Raw genomic sequence first — 27,462 nt, 5'->3', positions numbered from 1 at the left:
CCTATGTGGTTTCTGTGAAGATAAAATTAATGGGAAGGAGAGTCATTCTGATAACCTAAGCAGCTTTTTTCTGCCAAAAACTAGTTGGCACAAATGCTGCTTTTCAAGTTCCTTCTCCTGCACACAGTAGATAAATCCTTAAAGCGGTAATATGATTAAGAATCGTGATTTCTTGATTTTAACTAAACCTAAGTTGGGGACATCTGTTTTAACAAGGATGCTACTTTTGGTCCATTTCTATCACCTTATACTACATTTCAGAAGTTGCAGCCAAATAGACTAAGGAAGGCCATAGACATATGTGAACAGGAAGGGAAAGCGGTCCTGTTGTGTGACTAATATCTGGTGGTCAGATGGTTTTGAATATTATGGATTGTGGATTCTTTCCTAAGGTCTTTTTGTCACTTGGAAATGAATGCAATTGTATAAAAACACTTGCATTATAATAAAAGTACTGTAGCTATATCCATAACTTTTTCAAGATCTATTCTATGCTGTGCGGTATTCTCTGCAGTACTGATGAACATCAACCTGTTTGTTTTCTTCCAAGCCATATTGTTCCCTTCATCTCCACCTGAAGGTTTCAGAGAATCCTTACACTTCTGGTAACATTGCCAGTCGCGATACTGCTCCAGGCATCATCGTGGCCTCTGGTAAGAAATGCTCCAGTGCTATATAACAAAAGTCTACAATTTCTTATTGCTATTTAAGTGGGACATAAAAGTTCAAATTTTCAACTTGTGGTTCAAAGGTGACATGAAGTAATAGTTGCAACCAAGAATATCTATTTCAGATCTCTCTTTTTTTCATGAACTCTCGGGTTTGGTTTGAGTCAAATCATTGACTCAAATCATCTCCTCTTCTGTCAGCAAAACAAAAAAGGTATCAAAGTTGACTTAACAAAACGTAACAAAAGAGGTGGGAAATATTTATTTTTGTGACACCCTTACTTGTTGGCTGCTAGCTATAAAATTCAGTCTTGTCATAATCTAAAGCAGAGGTCCCAAACCTTTTGGGCACCAGGGACCGGTTACGTGGAGAGAGGCTTTTCCGCAGACCCGAGGGGGGATGGTTTTGTGTGCTGCCTGCATCCCACAGATGGGGCTTTGCTTGTTTGTGTGGACCAGTTGCTGGCATGCTGTGGCCCGGTACTGGTCCACGGACCAGGGGTTGGGGACCCCTGATCTAAAGGACAACACTTGCCTTACCCTTATTTTATTGCAACATGATTAACTAAGGAATATATATGAAATAATACTACATATGATATCCACAGAAATGTCTTTATTGATAAATTATCATTGTTGCATTTGCTGTTTTTATAATAAAATATGTCATCACTCTTTAACACAATATATATTACTAAAAGCACAAAGATTTCAGTTTTTCTTTACATTTAAGTTTTATAGGTTGGGGTATTTTCCTTGCAGGTAACATTGGATCAGAGTTGTCAGAAAATGATATCAGCATGTTTGTTTCGTCTGATGCTGGAAACACTTGGAGACAAGTGAGTAGCAATGAAAACAATAAGTGGTCAACTGGGGAAGGAGAATAATGTGAAATACCTACAAGGAGCAGTTTATTGGAGCATTTTGCTTGATTGGGGAAAACAACTGTTCATCTCCACAAAGAGGCTAATTTTCTGTTATCCTCTACATTCCAGTCCTCATAAAACTGAGGATAATGTGGACTGGGGACAAATAATACCCCCCCTCAACTTTGAACATGTGTTGATTTCAGGTCAAGATATAGTAACTAATATAGCTATGGTGATTATATTTAGTTGGAATTTTGTGTGCTTGAACGTTGGTTTCCATTGCTTTCATGCATTCCCCATTTCTGATAGAGCTGTTTATATAATTAATGTTTTGCTTAAATTATTGGCTTAAAAAGGGAGCTTATCCCATCATGGTTACCCCTTGAGCTAGCATAACATTTATTGATTTCTTTATTACTTTCAAAACATCGTCCTATTTATGCTTTAAGATGTAGGCTGAAGGAAGAACCCTGAGTGGCAGCCTATCTTAATTACTTTTTACCTTCCGATGGGAACGTATGCAAAAGGGTCGGACAAGTAAATTTTAAATGCTCATTCTTCCCATATGTAAGAAGACCAATCCAGAATCTCAGTTTAGGGCATTTGTCCCTTTTTTGCACAATTATGAATGTTGCCATTATAGATATTATATGTTATTGGAAGACTAACATATTTTCATCCTGCATAATATTCTTCAGCAGGTACTGTGGCACCCCAATAGTTAGTGTAATTCATTGTCTTTCTTTTCCCTTTTGTTTAATCCTGCTCCCATTGTTTTATAACAAGAGGAAAATGCAGTTCATCATTTATATGCTATTATGCTGTGCATTCTCACTTATAGTTAAAGTTATACTAACTTAATTCCCTGGTTGCCAAAACATTTGAAAAATGATGTTGTAGTGAATGAGCAAGCCTGATTCACTCAAATACGTGCTTTCACCTTCCCTTATTTCACCCAGGCACACAAAAGTCAAAATCTCAATGAACAAGAAGGAGATTATTTTGCTGCTAAAAAATGCCTGGTGACATTTGCCTGGGGGTAGTTAACTAAATCCCTTTCCCACTGGCTATAGAAAACAAACATAGCTTAAAAAGTGGGAGGAGTGAAACTTGCCTTCTTCAAGCAAACCCCCAAAGAGATTCCTGCAGCCACAGGAATCTTGAGCCTCGGTCTTGAGGCTGAGAGAATAAAAAATGATAGAAAGTAGATCTGAAAGAGTTATGTAGGTGATCCTAGATAGAGAAGTCTCTGAGGAACAAAGAGATGAAGGCAGCTTTCTACTAAATGTATGTGGAATGAGAAAGGGGAATTAAGGAAAGCTTGTTCTCATCTCTATTCTAGGACAGTAATTGCTGGGAGGCCAGATGTATGAGAGAAACGGAGATGAAGGCTGGCCAGTAGAAAACATCTCTGTGATTAAGAGAAAGAAAGTTGTTTGCTGCTAGAAATACTATGGAGATATGTCTCCAGAGTTGAGATAAAGGCATTCAGTTAAAATTCCCCATCGGCATGCTTTATTTCAATGGGTGTTTGCTCAATAAATATTGTTAAATATGATTAAATGAAGTCATGTATGTGATTTTTATAACTTTAATTATTGCTGCAAAATCTAAAGTTCCATATACATGCTTGGCAAACTGAGGATCAGTTTTTGAAAAGCTATGATATGCTGTTGACTTTAATCCTCCATAAGTAGCAAAATACAACTAGACATAGAACAAATCTAACTGCCAGGAATGCCTTCTCATCTTTAGTGAACCTTTTATTGATAAGAACAAGAAATAAAAAAAACAATAAAACCAATACATAACAACATTACTTTGGTTCAAGGACTCTATGTATCTTTTTATGTGTCTGACTAGATCTTTGAAGATGAACACAGTGTTCTTTATCTGGACCAAGGTGGGGTTCTGGTTGCTATGAAACATACATCTCTGCCTATAAGACATCTCTGGTAATTAATGTGACTTCTCTAATTCCATTCATCATAGAGTCTTTCAGTGTGCATTATATGCCATTAGTAGTTGGATTGTGACCAAACATTTTACTAAGTGCAAGGATTTGCCAATTAAACAAATGAGCATGTTGCCTCTTTTCATCCCAATAAAACTATATCTGCATTTTTGACAAAGAAAACACTTGCAGGGAAATAGTACAATCTACATTAGTATTAAGAAATTGCATTGTTTTGTTTTAGCTGAAGGTTAGAAAATTTAGCTGCAGTTTAGAAAGTTATAAAAAACATTGAAGGTTAAACTCTATTGAAACAGAAGAATAAGAAAACAAAGTACATACAATAAGAGACTCAAGAAGGAACATGGTGTAAATATTCACATTGGGGGAAAACAAATGCTTTTTTTAAAAAAAATAGTAACCAAAGACAAATATAACAGAAAAGTGCAGATTCTATACAGAAGAGCATATTTGATATCAATACAACTGACCTTATTTTGTTCCTATATTGGGTATTTCTAACATGGGGCAGTCTTTAAAAAAAATCTTCCTTAAAGAGATGCTTTTTTTGCTTTCCCGTACTTTCAAGAGCATCTCTTTGAAATCATTAGTGAAATATACAGAGTTTTAATATTTATGATTTGCCATGTAACCAATGTGACAGGATCTCAGGTGGGTAGTTGCATCCACAGTTACTAGGTGTAAGAGCAGTTGTAGTTCTAATTCTGTGATACTGTCAGTATTAAGTATTCATACATTTCTGAACATTTATTGACCTCCTTTATTGTAGCAGCTATGATTTATAAAGATACATATAGAGTGGGTTTCTTATCTCAGTATAAATCTGTTTTTGTATTAAAGACATTCTAGGCGAAGTATCCTTCCCCTATCCCCTTTGACATCTGTTATTATACTTCTAGTGTACTATACAATTCCACATTTTACAATTGAAGCATGATATTCGTGTCCCCCATGGTGACTCCTACTGCTGAACTAGAGTTCTCCAAAGCCCACATATCATGAGGGATCTTGGGAGCTGTAATTCAACAACCACAAACTTGCATTTTGACCACAATTGAGCCCAAAATTTCTGCTGTTAAGTGAGACATTTGTTAAGTGAGTTTTGCCCCATTTTACGACCTTTATTGCCACAGTTGTTAAGTGAATTGCTGCAATTAATAACCCAGTTGTTAAGTGAATTTGGCTTCCTCATTGACTTTGCTTGCCAGAAGGTCAGAAAAGGTGATCACAGCACAGTCATAAATATGAACTAGTTGCCAAGCATCTGAATTTTGGTCACATGAAATGGAGATGCTGCAAAGGCCGTAAGTGTGAAAAACAGTCATAAGTCACAGTTTTCAGTGCTGTTGTAACTTCAAATGGTCACTAAACGAACTGTTGTAATTTGAGGAGATACCTGTATTTTCTTTTTCTGAACCAAAATACATGCTACTTTAGTATGTGAATGTTACACAAAATAACACATAGTAATATATAGTTCCTTGGGAAATTGTGTGCCCTTAAAACACCTTTGCTCTATTATTCTTTTCTTTACTGTAATGTTTTAGGAACATTGCAGTTTTCTGTAATCTGTTATGAAAAGCTATGCAATTTATAATAGTATTTGTTTTCGTGTACTAAGAGATTATTTTTCTTTCTTCTGTTACTGTTTTGCTTTGTCTTGTTATCACCAGGTTAAGTTTTGATGAGGGCAGATCTTGGAGCAAGTACAGTTTTACCTCCATCCCTCTTTTTGTTGATGGGGTTTTGGGAGAGCCTGGAGAAGAGACTTTAATAATGACGTGAGTAGACATTATTAATATTTCCTATGAAATAACACCAGGATCCATTCTATTATTAAATATAGAAAATCTAATACATGAAATATCGTTTGTCATCTAGGAATATACATAGAATATGGAGTGTTACACTGATTACTTCAGTATGATTCTAGTCAGGGCTTTTTTTGTCATAGAACGCACCGGAATGGAGTTCCGGTACCTTTTTTCCGTGGATCTTCCAGCATTGCCTTGAACAAAACCCTAGTCTTTTAGGTACCCTAAAAATCAAAGGTTTTTTTTTCCATTTACAAAGGTAAACCTTGTAGGGTAGGTTGTATGATGTGTGTGAGTTCCGGCACCTTTTTTTTTTTTACAGAAAAGCACTGATTCTAGTGTACTCTTTAGAGGGTTTTTTTTTTCAGATCCTCAAAATGGTGGTGGTGGTGGTGGGTTGGTGTAGATTCAAGCAAAGGACCCCTTCGGATATGGACATGGAATGAGGGAAAGGGGTGCCTTTCTTCTAATCAAAAAAGCACGTCAGATATACTTCACTGCTTTACCGTGTATTGAGGAGTACATGCACATAAGCCCGGTCTGCGAAACAAAGTAGCCTGTTTCAGCAATTCTCTCCTGTCTTTAAGTTTAACCATATTGAACTAGAACAGCTTGCATCTGTGAGATGAAGCACCAAAGTAGATTGTAGTTGATCTACGTTAGATAACGTAATGCTTAATTTTTCAGCAAATAATATGTAGCTGAATCTTTATCCTTAATAAATAGCTGTGTGTATGGATATGTGTGGGTGGGTATTTATGTGTAACGTTGAAAGGAAAGTTACGCTGCTTTGATTATTGCTATATATATATTTGATTACTGAAATATCAGTTTGTTCAACTTCATGCAGCCAGTTCCAAAAGAATAATCACCATCTACATCAATAATACTGGGAATCAGCAATTTAAAAATATTGTAAATAAATGAAAAAATAAATAAATAATACTTATATTTTGGTTTCCTTCCTTCCTTCCTCCTTTCCTCCCATCTCATAAATCCCATTCTCCATGTACTAGCCACCTATGTTCATAATTAAACCTGTAACTTATAATATCATTTGAAAGCTGTTATTATAATTTGAATGTATTACCAAGTAGAGATTAGAAGCTTTTTTATGATTTAAGTCATAATCTTGTACACACTAGATAAGTCCTTTTTTATTATAGGACATAACTTGTAAGGAGATATGTATAAAATTATATTCATTTCATTTTACCGATCTGTTAAATAATTGTTTCCTTCAATGTTTTATTCAGTGTTTTTGGACACTTCAGCCATCGTTCTGAGTGGCAGTTGGTAAAAGTAGATTATAAGTCCATTTTTGATAGACGGTGTGCGGAAGATGATTACCGACCTTGGCAGCTTCATAGTCAGGTAAAATGTCTGACCTAGAATTAAACTGAAATTAATATAATTAAAAAGTTGGGATCAACCTACTTTATTGCTTCAAAAGCATTGAATTCAGTACCTTTTAACACTTTGGTATACATTCTACCTGCAACTGGTAAACATTTATGGTGAAAGGTAAAAGATGAAACAAATTGGGGGGAAAAATGGCTTCATGTTTTGAATTGAGTGGTGAATTTCTCCACACCTATTTTAAAAGCCAATAAGGTACAGAAATAGGGGGAAAAAGCAGCCTCAATCTTATAAGAGATGGCTGGGAGCTTTATAAATAGTTTGGATAGCATATTGAGCTTGGAGCTTGATGTCAGGGTGGACTCATTCATCACTGTTGGACATTAGAAAGCTCCCAGCCATCTCTTGAAAAACTGAGCCTGCCTTTAAAAAAAGGAGCTTACTTTTTATTTAATACAATTTTGGTCAAATTATTAAAATCTGGTTTCTTTTATTTTGTTTTTATTCCAGGGGTCTCATTCCAGGGAGTAGGTGGGTGGAAGTTTGTTTGTTTGTTTCCACCTCATATGGGAATGGGAAAAGAATAAATCCAGGCTCATACTTTTTGCTCTTAGTCATACATATATATAGTAGGAAATCCTTGACTTGCAACCATTCGTCTAGCAAATGTTCGAAGTTATAATTGCACCGAAAAGAGTAACTTACAATGGATCCTTGTACTTATGAGCACTGCAGTGTCTGCATAGTCCACATGAATCAAAATTTGGGCCCTTGGCAATCGGCATGCATTTATGACAGTTGCAGCATCCTGAGGTCACGTGATCAATATTTGCGACTTCGCCAGTGGCTTCCAATAAGCAAAGTCATCTGGGGAAAGCCAGATTCCCTTAACAACTGCAGTGATTCCCTTAACAACTGCAGTGATTAGCTTCGCTGTAGCAAAAAAGGTTGTAAAATTGAAGACAACTCACTTAACAACCACCTTGATTAGCAGTAGAAATTTTAACCAGAGCCAGTCTAGGTCGGTCAACAACCCACATCACACCCAGAACAGCCCAAAGCACACAGAGAAGTTCCCTGAGGATGGGGCTCCACCACTTGTCCGGCGCGATTTAAAGATGTATCTTTTTGAACAAGCTGGCCTGACCTGATGGGAGGGGGTTGGGTTTTTATTACTTTTAAATGCGTTTTAAACTATTTAAGAGTTCTGGGCACTTGTTTAATCTTTTTTAATTTTTGTATTCTATCTTTTTAACATGTATTGCCCTGTTCACCGCCCTGAGTCCTTCGGGAGAAGGGCGGTATACAAATAATAATAATAATAATAATAATAATAATAATAATAATAATAATAATAATAATAATAATAATAATAATAATAATAATAATAATAGCTCAGAAGACGAGCTCCAGATTGGATCCGGCAACATTATCCTGGGACACATATATTTGCCTTCATTTGTAGAAGACATTCTAGCCCCAGTTGTGGCCGTAGGTTGAGGACCACCTGCACACACATATTTCTTTGCCATTAGAGCCCTACCCCCGTGGTCTTTGGGACACTGAATATGTGGCAACTTTGTTCTCAGAGTAGAAAAATATGTAAGTCTCCGCTGTTTCTTCTTGCATTGGTATACCACAACTGTTTGTAATTTGCAAAAATATGCCTGACCTCTGTGGTACTCAGTTAAAAGCCTCCTCCCCTTCTTTTCTTTGCTCAGGGAGAAGCATGCATCATGGGAGCCAAAAGGACGTACAAGAAGCGTAAGTCAGAAAAGAAATGCATGCAAGGCAAGTACGCCGGAGCCATGTCCTCTGAGCCATGTGTTTGCACAGAAGCAGACTTTGACTGGTGAGTTGTGCTTGCAGATGTGCTTAATAACAGAGAATGAGCAAGGACATAGCTTATTTGGATTTAGCTATAGGTATGCATCTCACCCAAGGGTGTCAAACTGCCACCTGCCAGCCAATTGCATCATACAGAGATCGTACCCACCCCAGCTCTGGCAATGCAAAAAAAGTCACAATACATCATGACACATCACGTGACATGGCGAGTTTGACACCTATGATCTAGCCTGACTTTCAACCAGGGGACAAAAACTCCTAGAGATTGGATAGAAGGGAATTTTCTTTCTAAATTAATGTGGCACCGCCTCAGCACATGCTCTTACATCAGTAAAGCTATTGGACATACTACATATACTTCATAAATGTTTACAGAAACAGGATTTCATGATATGAATGCATGTTTTGTACTGTCTTACAAGTAAGAGAGTAGTATGCATAGGCAGTAATATACCATTACCAATTCATTTCTGCAGATGTGAAGAATAATACAAAAGTAATCTTGATGCTAATGTTCTCCAAGCACTTGAAAAAGGACAGCATTAAGAGAATATCAAGCTCTAACCTTTCCATGGCTGTCCAAAAAGGTGCTACAGGGTAACTGCAACTTAATTCAGCTAAATGCAATTACAGGCTTTCCACCCTACAGGTCTCCCATTTATATAAATACTGTAATCTGATTTAACATAGTTAGTTTCACTGCAGCCTTTCTTATAAATATAACTCCTTACTCTCCATGCTTTCTACATTCAGTTCCTAAATCCTGTTTGCTCTGCAATGTTTTATAATATCAGTGACAAGCTATGAGAACATAATTAAGCATACAGTAAGAATTGAACATTCTGGAAAGCTACAGTTTATTTATTTATTTGTTTATTCATTTAATCAGTTTTCATAGTTGCTCAACTCGCAAACTGCAAATCTGAGCAACTAACATAGTATTAAAGCCAGAACCAAATCTAACAAGGTTAAAAATAACACAAATGAAAATATAATGTAACAAATGCCAACTATAGTCATTCAATTTCCAATCATTACAGAGAGCCTCATTCTGGGAAAGGCCAGGTTTTTGTGACCTTACTGAGGCCAAAAGGTCATCTGAATCTTTGGGGTTATGCTGCACCTGAGGGAGGGACAGGAACTAAATTTCTGCTAATTAAAAATCAGAATTCAAGAAGACTGGAATGTAAAATTTCTTAGCCCATCTTAACAAATATTTATCAATAAATCGGTTCAAAATTAAGCAGTCCAATTTAACGCCTATCCACTCTAGACAAATTCAAATCACCAGGACCAGATGGATTACAGCTCAGAATACTGAACAAGATGGTAGATGTGATCCTGGAACCATTGAACCATATCTTTCAAACATCCTGGAGCACTGGGGAACTATTAGAGGATTGGAAAACAGCTGGCATGATTCCCATCTTCAAAAAAGGGGAAAAAATGGATCCAGGAAATTACAGACCAATCAGCCTGATATTAACACCTGGAAAGATCCTGAAAAAGCTAATTAAGCAACAAATCTGTGAACACATAGAAGCAAGCAAAGTTATTACTAGAAGTCAACTTGGATTTGTCAAAAACAGAGCATGCCAGACAAATCTTATTGCATTCCTTGAAAGAGTGACTAAATTAGTGGATCAGTGAAATGCTGTGGACATAGTATTCTTGGGCTTCATTAGACATTTGACAAAGTAGACCATAACCTACTACTTAGTAAGATAGAAACAAAATGGCTTAGATATCATAACTAGCTTAATATGTAATTGCTGGACCACTACACTCAACATGTCTTAACAGAACTACATGGAGTGGGGTATCTAAGGTTCTTTCTCATAAGGGTCCAGTACTCTTCAACATCTTCATAAACAATTTAGATGAGGAGATAGAAGAGGAACTCATCAAATTTGCAGATGACCCCAAGCTGGGTGGGAAATAGCCAACACTTCAGAAGATAGGCTCAAGATCTAGGAGGATCTTGACAGAGTTGATTGCTGCCCCTATCCCAACAAAAACAATTCAGTGGTGAGAAAAGTGAGGTTTTACACTTAACCAAGAAAAGACAAATGCCTGGGTATAGAATAGATGGTACCTAAAATAAAAATGCAGTCCTAAGTTAGACATCCATTCGTTTGGAATGGCATAGGGTCTCCTTCTTGATCACACGGTTGGACTAGGATACTTCCAAGTCCTTTCCAATGTTGTTTTCTGTTAATCATATTTATTTATTTTACTTATTAGATTTATTTGCCTTCCATCATATTTCAACGAAGTTCTGGAAGCCTTACAGCATTAAAAGCATTAAAATCATAAATTATAGATTTCTAAAATGGTAAAAATAGAATTACAGTCAAAGGTAAAATTTTAGTTAAAAGATGGGGGAGGAGGGAGCAGGATGAGTGAGAGAGTGAGGTGGGATTGCCTCTTAATTCAACCACTTCCAATCTAATGCCCCCCCCCTTATTGGGGCCACAAGCTATCTGGCAGAGCTGGTTCTTCAGGCCCTTACAGAAGGTCAAAAGAGTGGGAATCGATCTCACCTTGGAGTATAAGATGTTCCAAAGGGCAGGAGTCACAACAGAGAGAGCCTTTTTCTTGGACCCTGCCAGCCAAAATTCCTTTACTGATAGGACCTATAGCATGCCTCCTCTGCCAGCACAGGTAGGGCAGATCAGACAATTGGGGTGAGACAGTTCCTCAAATAACCTGGACCCATGCCATGCTGGGTTTTACACTGTGAATTGTATCTGGAAGCAAACCGCCAGCTAATGCAGATTACGAAGCAGTGGTGTAACATTGGCACCCTAGGGCTACTGAGAACTGCCTGCGCTGCCACTCTCTGCGCACCTGAACCTTCTGAATGTTCTTCAAGAGTAGCCCCTTGTAGAGCACATTGCAGTAGTCCAAAAGTGAGATTACCAGGGCTTGAATGACTGAGTGCAGTGACTCCTGATCCCAGAAAGACCACAACTGATGCATAACACAAAGTTGTAGAAAGATTCTCCTAGCCCAACTGCTGCTTGCTTTTTCAGCAGGAGTCGCAACTCCAGGAGAACCCCAAAGTTGTGGACTGGATCAGTCTGGCATAGTGTAACTCTATCCATAAGTAAGGTAGTTGAACTCCCAGAACTTGAAGCTTCATGGACCCAAAGGCATTCAGTCTTGTTTCTCACACTAGCTTCTTTTTCTTATATCAGCACAAAATCGAAATCACCTAGAACAAAGTTTTATGCTGTTTTTTAGCTTTTAAAGAAAATTATTTAAATTCTATTTTTTTAAAAAAAAAACTGTTTAAAAAATCATGTTTGATTTGTCACAAATTCTGGGAAAATTTGCATATTTCCTGTGACAACAGAATAAGTAATACCTGAACTGTGCTTGAAACAATTGCATGTTACAGTTAAAAGAACAGGAAAGAAAGTAACTCAATGCAAAACTATATGATTTGTATGCATTGTCCACTTTTCACAGCCAGGGGGCAATAGTGTTTCATGAATGAATATCTCAATGGAAATGGTGCACTTAATCCCAGGAATAATATTTCCTAGCAACTGCCTAGAAACCAACCCCTATTTATTTTAGCAATAAATGGATTATACAGTGACATATGTGTTATTAAAGCATTTCTTTGACAGATTTTCATGGGCTTTATTCCAGCTTGAATGGGATCATTCCAGCAACAAGATCAAGTATTTTGTTTTTTTGTTTTTTAAGAAAAAAGCTAGGTCTAGATTAGCAAACTAATACATCACCATTATCATTTTGTTGCTGCTGCTGCGATCATTCTGTGTATATTCTATTTTCCCTAATGTAGTCACTTTTAATGCAATTTTCCATGACATCCACCTCTGAAGTATTTTTTTTTCATCAGATAACTGTGTTATAGGGTTTGGAGGAGTGCTGAATAAATGGATAATTGTGATCCAGAGGACAGTGTAATTCTGCGGGAACAAATTAAGTTGGTTCACATTAAAACACAACTTGAAAATATTTCTCCCTGTCTCTATCTTTACTACACCAGTGTTCTTCAACAAGAAAGAAAGTTTTATTTCTAATTTAATAATTAGGTAAAAAAAAATTCAGGTAAAACAATAGGATGCATGGTGATCCTAAAAGATTTCATTAAGACCAAAGTCCCAATAATCCCAGAAAGGGGAGTGGGGGAGAGAGAGAGACAGGACCCATCTATATAACATACAGTGTAAGGACTGTATCAGCCACTATGCAGGACAGATAGGCAGAAAATTAGCAGAGCCCATCCATGAATACCAACTAGCTGCCAGAATACACAGTGAAAACTCTGTCATCTCACAGCACATGCCATACTCAAGCACAATTTCAGATGGGAAACTGAACATCCTACACCAAGGTAAATCCAAAAATACCAAGGAATTCCTGGAATCTTGACATTCAGACAAATTAGTCATCTTTGAACACATAGAAATAAATGATATTTACACACTGTTCAGAAGAGGCAATAAAAAACTAAGAAGGAAACAAAAAGTCAAGAGTACATTCTTTTCTACATAAACACACAGATAAGCTGGGATTATACTAGACAGACAAACAATCAAGCAGGAAGCAATACCCTAATCAAGGAATTACCAAGGAGAAAATTATACTCCACATATACTGGCAGAGTGGGAGTGGGAGCAAACCCCACACTCATCAGCACTGATGATGATATCAATCGGAGTAAAGAAATATCTGCAAGCAAACCAAGAGAGAAACAAGGATTCAGCGGTTCAACCCTGAGCTACTTATATCCTCTAATATTAGAATTTCATTAAGGCCTAATCTTACATTCTAATACAGATCGTTTGTTTTATCTCCCCATTCTTTTAAAATTAATATTAAAATGCATATTTGTGTGACATATTATTGGCTTGGATTAAAAATTGGGGGAGGGAAAGGAAAACCACATGCATATTCCTAAACAAACTTCCCACTTTCAGTTTATGGTCGGTCACTTATTCGCAGAGCCTATTGAAGAGCATGGATCTTGTAAAGCCTCCCATGTTTTCTACTTGGGTTTTTCAGATAGGTGCAAGTAGAGCAAACAAAACACATAACCCTGATCAACAGCCGAGATACAGTTAGGGCCACACGTAAATTAGTTTTCACTGAACACTGAGGCAGATAATGTTCTTTCTTTTTAATTTGCTCCTCACTTTCTTCTTCTGATTCATCCATTCCTTGCTGATTTCTTTGTAGCTTCTTCTTCAAGCTCCAGTCAGAAGCTCCATCCCACCTCTCCATGTTTGCTCCTGTATCTTTCAACTTTCACCACATCTGCACATGCTCATTTCCATTCCCCAGTCTGCCCCTAGTCACTCCACTGATTCTTATTTCTGCAGTTCTCTCCTTTTTTACCCGTTTTATTTTCTCCCCCACATTCTTTACCTTCCTCCCCTCATTCCCAACAGCTTCCCTCCAATTTCATAGATCTGTTTCTAAACTGAGTAAATTTAATGGGTAAGCTGCATCAACCCAAGATATATCCGGGCATTGCAGTCCATCTAGCTCTGCAAGCAATCATTGGCGGTCACTGATTTTACTGGACAACATTTTTTTCCCCAAAGGTTTTGCTTCCTGAAATACTGTTGGTGATTATAATAGATCCCTTCAAGCTAAATATCAGTATCATTTCATAATCTTGAGAAATATGGAATTGATTTTTAATGTCTATAATGTATTTAATCGCACAATGTTTCTGACTTGCTGCATGAGTTGAACATGGCCAAAAATGTTTTGCTGCAAATGATTTTTGTTTGTGCTATTGCAGTATCCAACAATAGTCAGCCGGCACTGAGGGATCCAATTGCCCTAATGCCCTTTTGCCATTGTGCCAAACTTTCACCAAGTTTGTCAATAACTGCACCTAGATTTTCAGGAAAAAGTCCCAAGAGTGAATGCAGAAAATGAATCTTCAGTGACATGTACCACTTCATGATCTTGTACGCAGTAAAAAGTTTGTCAGCCAACTGAAAGTAATTTGGTGCTCTGTAGTTGCCAAGAAAATTTTCAACAACATCCTTGAATTGTGCAAGACTTAATATCCCTGTGTCCAATAAAACTCCACCATGACTTTGTATCATAATTTGGTCATGTCATAACAGTGATAAAATGGATCAGTCAAATGACTGACACAATTTTACAAGCATTTTTGTGTGTGTTAGCCATGAAACAAATGCTGTGATTTTGCTGACAACCAGAAGTGCTGCTTTTTGGCAAAGATGTCATGTCACTTAGGTCACATCACCACAGGATGCTGCAAATGGCCATAAATGCAGCTGTGTTGCTGAGTGCCTCAAGTGTGATCATGTGACTGCAGTTAAGAGCTACCTGTAGTGTATTAGAGGCCCACATATCTGTGATTTATGAACATTATTATTACGTTTCCCTTAAAAGGGAACACAATCTTAACTTGGGATTAGGAACTGAGATTGGCAGGAAACTCAGTGTAACATTTCTTGGAATATGAAAAAAAAATCAAATGGAAGGATGCCAATTTAAATGTTCATTAGTTGGTTGGGATAGCTTAAAGAAACTCCATTCAAAATTCATAATATTGTTTAGGTAAAGGTAAAGGTTCCCCCGCACATGCGTGCTAGTCGTTTCCAACTCTAGGGGCTGGTGCTCATCTCCGTTTCAAAGCTGAAGAGCCAGCGCTTGTCTGAGGACGTCTCTGTGGTCATGTGGCCGGCATGACTAGATGCCAAAGGCGCACGGAACGCTGTTACCTTCCCACCATAGTGGTCCCTATTTTTCTACTTGCATTTTTATGTGCTTTCGAACTGCTAGGTTGGCAGAAGCTGGGACGAGTAACAGGCGCTCACTCTGTTACGCGGCACTCGGGATTCGACCCACCAAACTGCCGACCATCTGATCGACAAGCTCAGCATCCTAACCCACTGAGCCACCGCGTCCCTAATGTTGTTTACAGTACTAATATTCCTAGTATGGGATACACTTTTCAGGAATTAATTATATAGTCATAAGGTGCTACTATATAATGTAGACTATTGATCTACATGAGGATATTTTCACTGGGAACACAGTATGCAAAGATGTGAAAACTGCCTCCTTTCCCTATGAGTTCAATGTTCATTTAAAATCACAAGCCTAAAAAAACTCTCTCAGAGAGAGAGAGAGAGAGAGAGAGAGAGAGAGAGAGAGAGAGAGAGAGAGAGAGGGCATATAATGTATAGTCGGTTTCAACCTGTCACACAATGAAAAGCAAAATATGCCTTGAGAATAACAGATGCTTGGATGTAATCCAGCCTCTCTGGGTGTGCTCAACTCCCCTGCTTGGATTTTAACAGTCATTTTCATCCTCTGCTGCTCCAGTTGATGGTAGGTACATTGTGCTTACAGGTAGGCAGCAATTTGTCACTATCATCAGTGTTCTGTGTGCAACAGAAAGGAAACAACAAATTCATTAGATTGCAGGTCTGCAAGGTGAGGAAAAGATACTAATGCCTTTATAATGAGATGCAATGGAGCTGCTGGTGACATTTCTCAGTAGCCTGAGCTTTGTGTGTTTGTGTGTGCTCTTACACTGCCATTCGGGTATACAAATTGATATCATTTATATCCTAACATGTTCAGCTGGTTTCGTGTTGGAAAAACATTCATGTACTTTAAGACCAGATCTATAGAAAGAGGAGTAGGTGATTACTAAAGGCAACACAATGGTAGCATAGGTGATGTGGACTTCCTCCCCCCCTCCACCTATCTGAACTTTTCCTCTTTATGGACAATTCTCAAGACATGTTTCTTCTTACCAGATTATGTGAAAATAAAAAATGACACCAGAAGTGGGGAAATACTGTACCTGAGGCTGATCTTGTACAGATTTTGCTGGAAAACTTCTTCCAAATCAGTATCTGAGTCCTAAGCCATGAGAGTTATCTATACATATGTATGTAGACAATGGTGCTGGAGTTAATGCAGATAGTCTCAACTTATAACCAAAATTGGAACTAGAATTTCCATTGCTTATGCTATGTTAAGTGGCTTGCACCCAATCTTATGCCTTTTTTGCCAGGGTTTTTGCTAAGCAAATCACTGCAGATGTTAAGTAAATCACATGGTTGTTAAGTGAGTCCAGGTCCCCCATTGACTTTGCCTATCAGAAGCCACCTAAGAAGGTTGCAAATGGCAATCATGCAGACATGGGATGCTGCAAATGTTGTAAATACATGCTGGTTGCCAAGTGTCTGGACTTTGATCATGTGACCTTGAGGGTACTATGACAGGCTTAAGCGTGAGGACCGTTCATAAGTCATTTAGTTTTCCTGTGTAACTTGGAATGATCGCTAAATGAATGATTGTAAATTGAGGACTACCTGTGATATAAAACTGGGAAAGCTGTTATTCTTGCTGAATCATGCTGTCAGACTGCCCCAATCTGCTCCCTAGGAAAGAATAATAATAATAATAATAATAATAATAATAATAATAATAATAATAATAATAATAATAATAATAATAATAATAATTTTATTTGTAAAAATAAAAGGACTCCCGAAGGACTCAGGGCGGTGAACAGGGCAAACATATAAAAATACAAAAATACAAAAGTTAAGAAAGAATTAAACGAGATGCCCAAGTTAAACATTTAAAACAACAATAAAATCCAAACCCATCCCCCATCAGGCCAGGCCAGCTTGTTCGAACAAATAAGTCTTCAGATCGCGTCGGAAGGAGCAAAGGTCGGGCGCCATCCGGAGCTCAACCGGCAAACGATTCCATAAATCCGGGGCACCCACAGAATAACCCTTGACTCCATAGGTGTTAGAGAAAGGTACTTTTACTAGAGATGTTCAATGCAGCGTGAGTGAGGCAAGCTCTGAAGAAATTCCCAAAGTCCAACACCTCCCCCCCCTGGAGAGTAGTCCAATCAGGTCCCATTCCGATATCAGAGCATCAGAGCAAATTCCTTTCCCAGAGCCAGTGTCCTTAAAGGGAGGTTGACTCTATTTAGCACCTCTGGTTCCTGTCAGTGTCCATACTCTCCAATTTCCCACAAGATTCCTTCACACCTCCAGCATTCTTCCCCTCCCAAATGCCCTCTCCCCCCTGGTTATGGCAGTTGCTAGCAAGCTTCAAAGAAGATGAATATGGGCAGCTGACACATGCAGCCTACTGTACGTTTACCCTTTTTAATAGATCCAAGCCCAATCAAACAATTGTGCAGTCTCTCAGAAAGACTTAAACCTTGCTACTGTTTACCTAAAAATATAAAATTGTTCACTAGGGTACATGAGTATAAATCATACATTCAGATGAAATACGAAAAACCCCGTCCCATATAAAAAGGAAAAGCACAGGTAGCATACAAGCATAAATCACTTGTGTTACAGGAAATCATTCTCTGTTATTATGTATTATGTTATTATGTATTTTGTAGCCTTTTTTAAAAAAACTAAATACCTGAACCTTTGATACAGATTCAATGTTATCACTTTTTAATTATATTAATACATGAGAGTTTGGTAATACAAGCATTATAGTTTGTTGACAATCAGATTCCAGACAAAGCATCATTCATTTACTGTATGAATATTTGCTTTCTTCTAGCATATTAAAATGAGTTTTATTGCTGATTTAATGATCAAATAATATTTTGGTTTCTTCAGGAAGAATACAAAAATAACTTGGAAAAGTTGAATAAGTACACCTACATTTGAAATCAGTTAGCCTTCTTCTGAGTATCAATATATTACAGAAAAAACTCAGGAAGATTACATATTTTTAAGAAAGAAAACAAAATCTAGGGTTTTTTTAAAAAAACTATTGCTACAAAGGAAATGTTCTCCTCTCCACAATCATAGATGATTATTTTGCAGAGATAATTGATCAGTTAGTATACATGTCTTGTTCATGTATGAACTATATACAGTTTCTGACATCTACAGTAGAACAAGAAAGCATTCTGAAGACATTATTGATTTATAATAAACCATCATAAGCTAAATTGCTGAAACTTGGTTTTAGAATTTAGAATGTTACAACTGCATATCAAGAGAATCACAGCAAAAAAAGAGACTTGTCCACTGGAATTAACATACTTATTTGCAGAGGTTTGGAATGATGAAAAAGACCTTGGTGCAAGTCCTATATAGTTACCAGCAATCTTCAGCTAGTCCAGGGGTGTCAAACTCAATTTCATTGAGGGCCGCATCAGCATTGCGGTTGCCCTCAGGGGGCTGGGTGGGTGTGGCCAGGGTGGGCGTGGCCTACTGGGTGGGCGTGGCCAGCTCTACATCGTTGGCATCAAGGGTGCCTGTCGGGGCCTGGGCAGGAGTGGGACAGATCTGGGGGTCTCTGGCAGAAGGAGGGTCTCTGGGCCAGGGCCAAGGCAGCGGGGGACGTTCCCTCACTGTTTCCAGGATGGCTTCACGGGCCGCATGAAACCACTTCGCGGGCCGGATCCGGCCCCCGGGCCTTGTGTTTGACATGTCTGAGCTAGTCATTCTCTTATAGCACATTGTATTTCACTGGATGGTGTGAACATAAAATGATGGAAGATCACCCTCCTCTACTTATTTAACTTGTTTATAGATTGTCTCAGACTAATAAAACTGAAATTCAAAATTTAAAATTCAGAAACACCAATGAAACACAGATATAAAATTTAAAATTCAGAACAAAAACAAAAAAAGTCTGAAACAATCAGAAGATTGTAAACCGTAGCTTTCTGTAAACCATAGCTATTGTAAGAAACTCGACAACCTTAAGGTTGTTGTCAAAATAAGATCTTGTAGATGGAAGATTATAGTTTCTTGATCAGAAATAAGACTAATTTGGTTTATGAATGCCAGATGCCATGGGGAATTTATAGGAAGATGTATGCCCAAACGTGTATCTGTATGTGTAGTAAGTGCATGTATCTGAAAGAAATCCATATGGTTTTATATGTGAATTTAGATGTTTCCACTGCAATGGGCAACTTACATACCACCAAAGCAATGTTTCTTCTTCCCCAACTAGTGATTATGGATTTGAGCGCCACAGCAATGGCCAGTGTTTGCCAGCTTTTTGGTATAACCCATCGTCTTTGTCAAAAGACTGCAGTCTTGGTCAAAGTTATCTCAATAGCACTGGGTAAGTAGTCAAAGCTGTAAAATTTTATTTGTGAAGATTATCAACTGTATCTAATGGTGTTGACCCATTACCATATTATTCCCCAGTCCATGGTTTTCTTTGTATCTTGAGTAATACTACTTAAAAATAGAAAGCTGAGTCAGGATTATTAGAAAAAAATATAGAAAGTATAATTATCCTTTATTGATGACAATAATATCAGAACACTTTTCAAATTTTCCAAAATGGTGCGTTTAATCTGTTCCTCAACAAATAGGGAAGAGCCATTAAGATTTATCAGTATTGTCTATGATATGACCCTATACATTTCCTATCACAACATTTAGCAGGTAAAAGAATATATTGAGTTATAAAACTGAAAGTTTACTCCTTTATCCCCTCACATTTGTGAGTTTTGGCCCAGCATAGAAGTGACAAATGTTACTTGCTACTTTGTTGTGATAAAATACCACTGTATACATTTGCCAGTGCCATTAACTCTGGTAACTGAGGTGTTAGTCCTTCTGCTCAATATCCGAGCATGACATGTGGCTAAAGTTCTGTACCAAGTCAATTTATACTGTTTCATGATTCAGTGGTTTTAAATATCTGAGATGTGACAGTGATGGTCTGGAAAAGGAAGCTATCATTAGAAACAAGCAGCTTGTAGCCTGTCTCTTCAGGGTTCTTTGTTCTTCTTTTCACAGGTACAGGAAGGTTGTGTCTAATAACTGCACAGACGGTGTGCGTGAGCAGTACACAGCCAAGCCGCAGCAGTGTCCTGGCAAAGCCCCGCGAGGACTTCGGGTTGTCACATCAGATGGCACACTGACATCAGAACAAGGGCATAATGTTACCTTCATGGTACAGCTGGAAGAGGTATGGTCTGTTTAACATGTTTCCCACTGGGGTTTCTGAGTCAGAATCATTTAGAAGAAAATGAATGGGACTGAACAGAATTAATTAACCAGTGTGATTTAACTGATTAGTGACTTGACAAATTTGAGCTGTACATCTGGTCTATCATCCTATTATAAAAAGGGTTTGATTCTTTCTTCCATGGCCTATCTTGTTTGCTCTTTGTACCTCTGCCTCACTGACATTTTGAAATAAGAATATCTGGGCTAACGTTGCAAAACAAATGGCAAGATTATCATGTACAGCGTTTTTGTAAAGCACGGGTTCCTAGAACATCTCATTTTGCAATCAGTATGTAGTATTTGTTCACAGTCCCAAAAAAATTAATTAAAGTGGTGTTGTAACGTTGACTATTTCAGATAATCATGTTTACTTTATTGCCACCATAGGAAAATTAAGGAAGGAAAAAGGGGAAAAAGCTTTCTTAAATGGAAGAAAGATGCCTTACAATAAGGTAGACAAGGGATCTTATGTAGTGTCTATCAACTGAGTAGTAAAAAGTATATGAGGAATAATCAACCAAAAATTATTTGGACACATGTGTAAATTTTAGGGTTGCTAAATATAAAGTAAAATCTGCAATGTATGGGCCCACATCAAAATTTATGCTCTTGAAGTTTTCATGGATCTCATCAGTCCTAATCTTTAACTGGTATATCACATTGCCTCTCTTATATTTTTCAATAGCATAAGGTGTATGCACGATTCAAATTTACATCGGTAAATATATTGGAGTTAAAAAAAAGAACAATGCTATAGCAGGAGCTATATGGGTGTATAAAGGAGGAAAAGGTTCCATTAGGCAACTGGAAACCTTGTTTGTACAATACATTTGCCATATGAAGGACCGTCTTTTCCATGTTGCATCTTCTTAATCTACCAGAGCACAGAGGCAGGGAATGCTATAGATCCCCTCCTAAGAAGGTACATCTAGTGGGGTCAAGAAGGAATGTCTCCATGGTGGCTCCTTCCATATGGAACACTCTTCTGTGAGGCCCTAAAGATTTGTGTCCTATCCCGGTACACACATAAACACACACACACAAAGAGAGAGAGAGAGACAGAGAGAGCATGAGTAGATTATGTCAGTTTATTTCACACATTCAATCCCATAGGAAAGTGCGGCCAGAGTTTCTTTTATGCCTAAGGCACAGGAATGGCACCAGCAGGATAATAGCTCCATGATGCTCAGGGTTCAAGATTCGGCCAAGGCAAATGCAGCTTGTTCAAGGCACAACAAAAACCACATGACTCCAGCAGGTTTGGGTTTGTTTGTTTATTTATTAAGATTTTTAGGCCACCCATCTTACCTCAAGGTAACTGGAAACCTTATAGGTTTCAGGCACAAAGGAGGCAACTTGGCAACAATGGGTTCAAGGCACAATGAAAGCAGCATGCTCTTAATGAGTTCAAGGCACAATGAAAACAACATGATTTCAGTGAGTTCAAGGGACAACAAAAGCAGCTTTACTTTGATGGGATCAAAGGCACAACAATGGCAACATGGCTCCAGCAGTTTCAAGGCCTGATGAAGGTAGCTTGGCATCTATAGGTTCATGACAGTGAACAAAGATTATTCATGGATGAACAGATTACAAACAATTGTCTCTGACAAGCCATGGGCTCCAAACACTGAAGTAAATAGGTATTGACTATTGCACCTCATTAAGAAGGCTCCTTGCAAGTAGCCTTGCCGACCTCCATTGCACCTCTCTTTGCTCAGCTCTGCTGGGGGTGGCAACTTCTCTTCTTCTGGCCAGCTGCAGCTGCGCCTCTTCTCTGGCCTGCATGGCCAATTGATCATCCACAAAAAGTTTACGTTTACGTTTACGTTTTATTTAATTTATATACCGCCCTTCTCCCTGGGGACTCAGGGCGGTTCACAGGGCATATAAATAAAAATACAATACTATATAAAAGTTAAAACAAAGATTAAATCAATGCCCAATTAAAAAACAATAATACAATCTAAAATGACAATTTAAAACCCAGCTCCCCCATCAGGCCAGACCGGCCAATTCAAACAAATGGGTCTTCAGACCACGACGGAAAGTTCGGAGGTCCGATGCCGTCCGGAGCTCCACCGGCAGTTGGTTCCACAAAGCCGGGGCACCCACAGAGAAGGCTCTCCCCCTGGGGGCCGCCAGTCGGCATTCCCTGACCGGAGGCACCCTGAGGAGGCCCTCTCTGTGGGAACGCACAGGGCGGAGGGGAGTTGAAGCCGGCAGCAGGTGTAGCAAGTGGCTACAATTGTGCCTCTTCTCCTCCTTGCACAGCTGCCTGATCATCCATGTGCTCTCTCCCGGAATCCTGGTGTGCTTTGGCTCTTTTATGACTTGTGGACTTCAACACCCAGTTAGCTGGCTCAGGAATTCTGGGAGTTGAAGTCCACGAGTCATAAAAGAGCCAAGGTTGCCTACCCCTGGCCTATATGATCCAAATTTGCCAAAGAGCCTTTCACATACCTCTAGTGCTCCCCATAGTGCCTTCTTAGATGTCCCCAGAGCTGGCTCTTCCTCATCGTTCAAGCCAGGGGTCTTCAAACTTGGCCCTTTTATGACTTGTGGACACACTGGCTGAGGAATTCTGGGAGTTGAAGTCCACAAGTTTGAAGATCCCTGGTGCAAGCCAAAGCCTGAGCAAGCCATCACAACCTAGTTTTGTCAATGAGATCTGGGGTACATCAACTGGTTTATTTGTTGCTGCCAGCTGGGTGGGGGTTATTGCTTTGTAATGTTTTTATTTTGAGGTTTTATCTTTGTCAGCTGCCCTGAGTCACTGTAGTTTGGGCAGTCATATAAATTTTCTTAAATAAATGAAATAAATTTGAGAAAAGGCAAATTAGAAGAAATATTATGGACAAGCAATACCATTTGATGTTGGTAGTTTTCAAGCTCATTCTGAATACCTGAGTTTCACTGAAGGGGCTGGAACTAATTTGCATAGTAAAGAGGGAGTGATATGCATTTAGATTGTAATCTTGGGTTCATTTATCAAGAAATAAATCCTATTCAAGTCAATGAGACTTAATTTTAATTAGACACATATTCTTTTAATTAATGCAAGAGATTAAAAACATTCATAATCTAAATTTAATAAAACAAAATTATTCCACCAGAAAAACTTTCTGTACCATTTCTATCAACCCTGCATCTTCAGCGTAAGTAAAACTGTTAATATGTATACAGAAGATATAAAGCAAATTACAAAGAATTTCAGTCTGGAAGAGAAAGAGAAGCAACATCTGCCTGATACAAAGACCAATTAAAACTTCGTTTTAAACATCTGCAAGGATAAAGAGATAACACTTTAACATAACTAAAGACTTCCAAGTAAAATGTGAGGCTTAGAATTCAATTTTATAAAATTTGAGTTGCATCTCATTGTTTTAATACTTTGATTTACATATAAATCCCGGCACTTTGTAGAAAAAGAATTGTGCTTACAGCCTCTTCAGTGAGATTGAAATTGACTGTTTGAGGATATCATCCTCATTAGAATGATTAAAATTAGCAATATTATCTCTTAAGCAGCAAAATGCAGAGGATGTAATCAAAGTATAATAATGTTTGGTAAGCCTGTCAGGTTGTTATATCAGAAGAATCTGGAAAAATGGAAGATGAATACAGCTAAGTAACCATGATCATCAGCAAATATGAAAAAAGGAGTCTTCACTAGAGCTTTGCTAACAAATTTGTCAAACAAAAGCAATAACAGTGCCAAACCAGCAAAAACATATCATACCTTCATGCCTGGAATAATAGTTTCCGATGAGTGGAACAGGAGTAAAAACAAAACCTCTTTCAAACTGAACTATATTTTGGCATAGATTTTTAGAGAAAACAATGCTAAGCTTCCAGGGTTAAACAGGAACCTATTTTACTATTTTAAAATAGGAACCATAATAGTGACAGTGTGTAAGTGGAAGAAATGCAAACTGAATGAGAGTAGAACAAAACATTGGACAAGTTCTTGAGAACATGCACTAACACAAGTTTGAGAGTATTCAGTAAGCTGCTTTACTGAATATATGGGCTACTCAGTTGTAGATACATCACAACTTTCAAGGTGTGCATGGTATATTTTGAAATAATCAATTATTGGATTTGGGAAAGTGTGAAGTAGTATCCCTAATTTTATATATTGGTATATTACTTGGGGATCTTATATAATGCAAGTTTTGTAGCTCAAATAATACAGAACTTCAAAATCCTGAAGTATTACATACTGTCTTTTAATAATCACTAACATAGTAATTAGCAGTGGGCTAATGCCTCCTTAAGTAACACCAGCTGCCTGCAATTAGTGCAGGTTCGCATCCCACCAGGCTCAAGGTTGACTCAGCCTTCCATCCTTCCAAGGTAGGTAAAATGAGGACCCAGATTGTTGGGGGCAATTAAGCTGACTTTGTAATAATGCCGCTTGGGTGTGTGTGTGTGAAAGCCCTAATAAGCAGGCATATACATAGAATGAAGGCTACTGCTAAGCTTGTAAGCCGCCCTGAGTCTTTGGAGAAGGGCGGGATATAAATGGAATTAAAATAAAAAATAAATAAAATAATAATAATCCACTTTGTTTAAGATCACTGTTTTTTTAATGCTATGGGCATTTTCCTGAACCTCTGAAAAGTGAAAATGATTGGTTTTAATTGCTTCCTTTTATTGATCAGAAACAACATTTTGATTCTCCTAAAATGATTGAAAGCACACAAGATTTCTTTTCACTCCCCTAAATAATTGTAAAATGATGATGTTTCAGAGAGAGAGAAGAAAGAAATATTGTTCAACACAAGAACAAGCACTTCCTTAAATCAGTTTGCAGTATTTCAAGCCCCCTAGATAACAGAGCTGGAGGTCTTCCAATACAACCTCCTGCATAAGCAAGAAACCCTATACTATTTCTAACAAATGATTTTCCAATCTGTTCTTAAAAACCTCCAGTGTTGGAGCACCCACAACCCAATTCCTGCAGCCATTCTTCGTATGTTTTAGCCTCCATCCCCCTAATCATTATTGTTGCTTTTCTCTGCACTCTTTCTAAAGTCTCAACATCTTTTTTTATATATTTTGGCAACCAAAACTGGATGCAGTATTCCAAGCGTTACACTTCACATGATCTTGATTCTCTACCTCTTTTAATGCAGCCTGGTTTTTCACAGCTCCAAGAAAAAAAACACCAAGAAGAACAAAGGAGAATACATAGAGATCTACCTGAGATGATTAGAATTTGACTTTTGCAGGCTTCAGATATCCCTGCCTATCTAGATTGATAGGTCATGTGTTGATTGACTGGTCAGACAAACATTGTCCTTTAAGTCCTTTAGTGGCTGAATCTATTAGGATTAACTTTCTTTCAGTTCACTACACTGGTGCTGGCTAGCACCTGAATGGGACAATTAACACTGGCTGTTAACTTTAAAATTCATGAACAGCTTTGAGTTCAATTAGTTGGAGGTTGAATGGTACAAAAGTTTCTGAGAAAACTTAAGTTGCCATGTCCCACAAATCTCTTAAAGCCCATAGATTACAAAGAAAAAAGAAAATAAATTACGCAATTTTATTTAGTGCTACAACTAAAGTGAATATATATCACCTCAGTGACCAGCCTAAATTATGCTATAAGAACATGGATCTACAGCAGCTCACAATCTAATGCAGAATCTTTGTGTGGACTGTGGGGAGAACCAGTTTTCAGATGAATGGGATTATTTAATAGACATATTGAGACATACGGAATAGGTCATTGAAGCTCACAGCGACCTGTGGTAAGTTTTACCAGAACATTTCCATAGCAACCCCTGAATCTCAAGATGCAAATATTTCTTCTAAGTCCATTGTTCTCTGTAGATAACAGGCTACTTCCTGCCCTTTTATTACTGTATCTATTACATTGTTACTTATGAGTATGTATGCAGACATTCCCAGTGGTGGGATTCAAATATGTGAACAACTGGTTCTCTGTGTGGATGCCACTTCCAGAAGTCCATTCTGGGCCTGGGCAACAAAAAATTAGCTACTGGTTCTACCGAAGTGGTGCAAACTGGTTGAATCCCACCACTGGACATTCCCCCTTCCTTTCTGACATAAGAGTTCAGCTCTTTGTCAGCAAGGGTATGTCTCTCATTATTCTTTTGGAGGAGACTCCCTCCGGTATATACTGTCTAATAAATCACTGTGGTAAGCCTTCATTATTTGCTTTAGGTATTCCCATATAAAGCAATGACAAGGTAACTGTAACAAATTACCAATCATTTTTATTTTAATGCTTTGTTTTGTTTTTATTCTGCTAAACAGAAAGTGGGTTTAATCTGATTTTAGATCTTTCTCAGATGTTATTGCCCATTAATGACGAACAATATGTTATCATCCATTAATGGGAGAAAATGGCAAGAAGGTGATGAGCAGCAGGGAGAAAGCAGAACTAATTTTTAGCATCTGTCTTTACACAGAAGGGAAAACCAGTCAATCTCCCCTCCCAAAAAATACCCACTGTAAAATGCAGATTAAGAATGCAAGTCAAAATGAGCAAGAAAATGGTAAGAAAACATCTATCTACTCTAGACGAGTTCAAATCAGATGGATTATACCCCAAGTGTCAATGCTGCTACCATCAGATGTTCTTGCTTTGACAACAGATGGAAATGTAGCCATCTTTTCTCTATCACTTTTAGAATTCGTTGATGCTGGGAGGAGGAATGTGAATGAGAGTCCAGCTAATCCTAACAATAATAACTCAGCCATGGGAACCCAAAGTTATTAGGTCCAGAATTGATAGAAATTTGATGGGCAGGAGAGATGGGGAGAAAGCCTGCACTTTAAGTTAATTGGGGAATGTGATTTATGACTGTTAATTGGAGGAGGGAATTGCATTTTGCTACTTTGTGCCAGGGGAGGGGAATTCGGTTTTTGGCTTCAACT

The 27,462-nt window shown here is 38.0% G+C and overlaps 1 protein-coding gene across 1 annotated transcript in view; it reads left to right on the top strand.

The window, feature by feature from the left end:
• Positions 1 to 27,462, top strand: part of LOC310641653 (VPS10 domain-containing receptor SorCS1-like) — a gene marked incomplete at its 3' end in the record, with an annotated part of 432,565 nt that overhangs the window by 356,957 nt on the left and 48,146 nt on the right. Inside the window, 8 exon segments of the mRNA XM_083364890.1 lie at positions 551 to 653; positions 1,431 to 1,507; positions 3,401 to 3,492; positions 5,186 to 5,293; positions 6,583 to 6,700; positions 8,407 to 8,537; positions 19,535 to 19,648; positions 20,335 to 20,506. Coding sequence (XP_083221016.1) covers positions 551 to 653; positions 1,431 to 1,507; positions 3,401 to 3,492; positions 5,186 to 5,293; positions 6,583 to 6,700; positions 8,407 to 8,537; positions 19,535 to 19,648; positions 20,335 to 20,506 — 915 coding nt within the window.

The sequence above is a fragment of the Vipera ursinii genome, assembly GCF_947247035.1.
Source record: "Vipera ursinii genome assembly, chromosome: 5".
In the NCBI taxonomy this organism is placed as follows: Eukaryota; Metazoa; Chordata; class Lepidosauria; order Squamata; family Viperidae; genus Vipera; species Vipera ursinii.
This window is presented reverse-complemented; position numbering and strand designations above follow the sequence as displayed.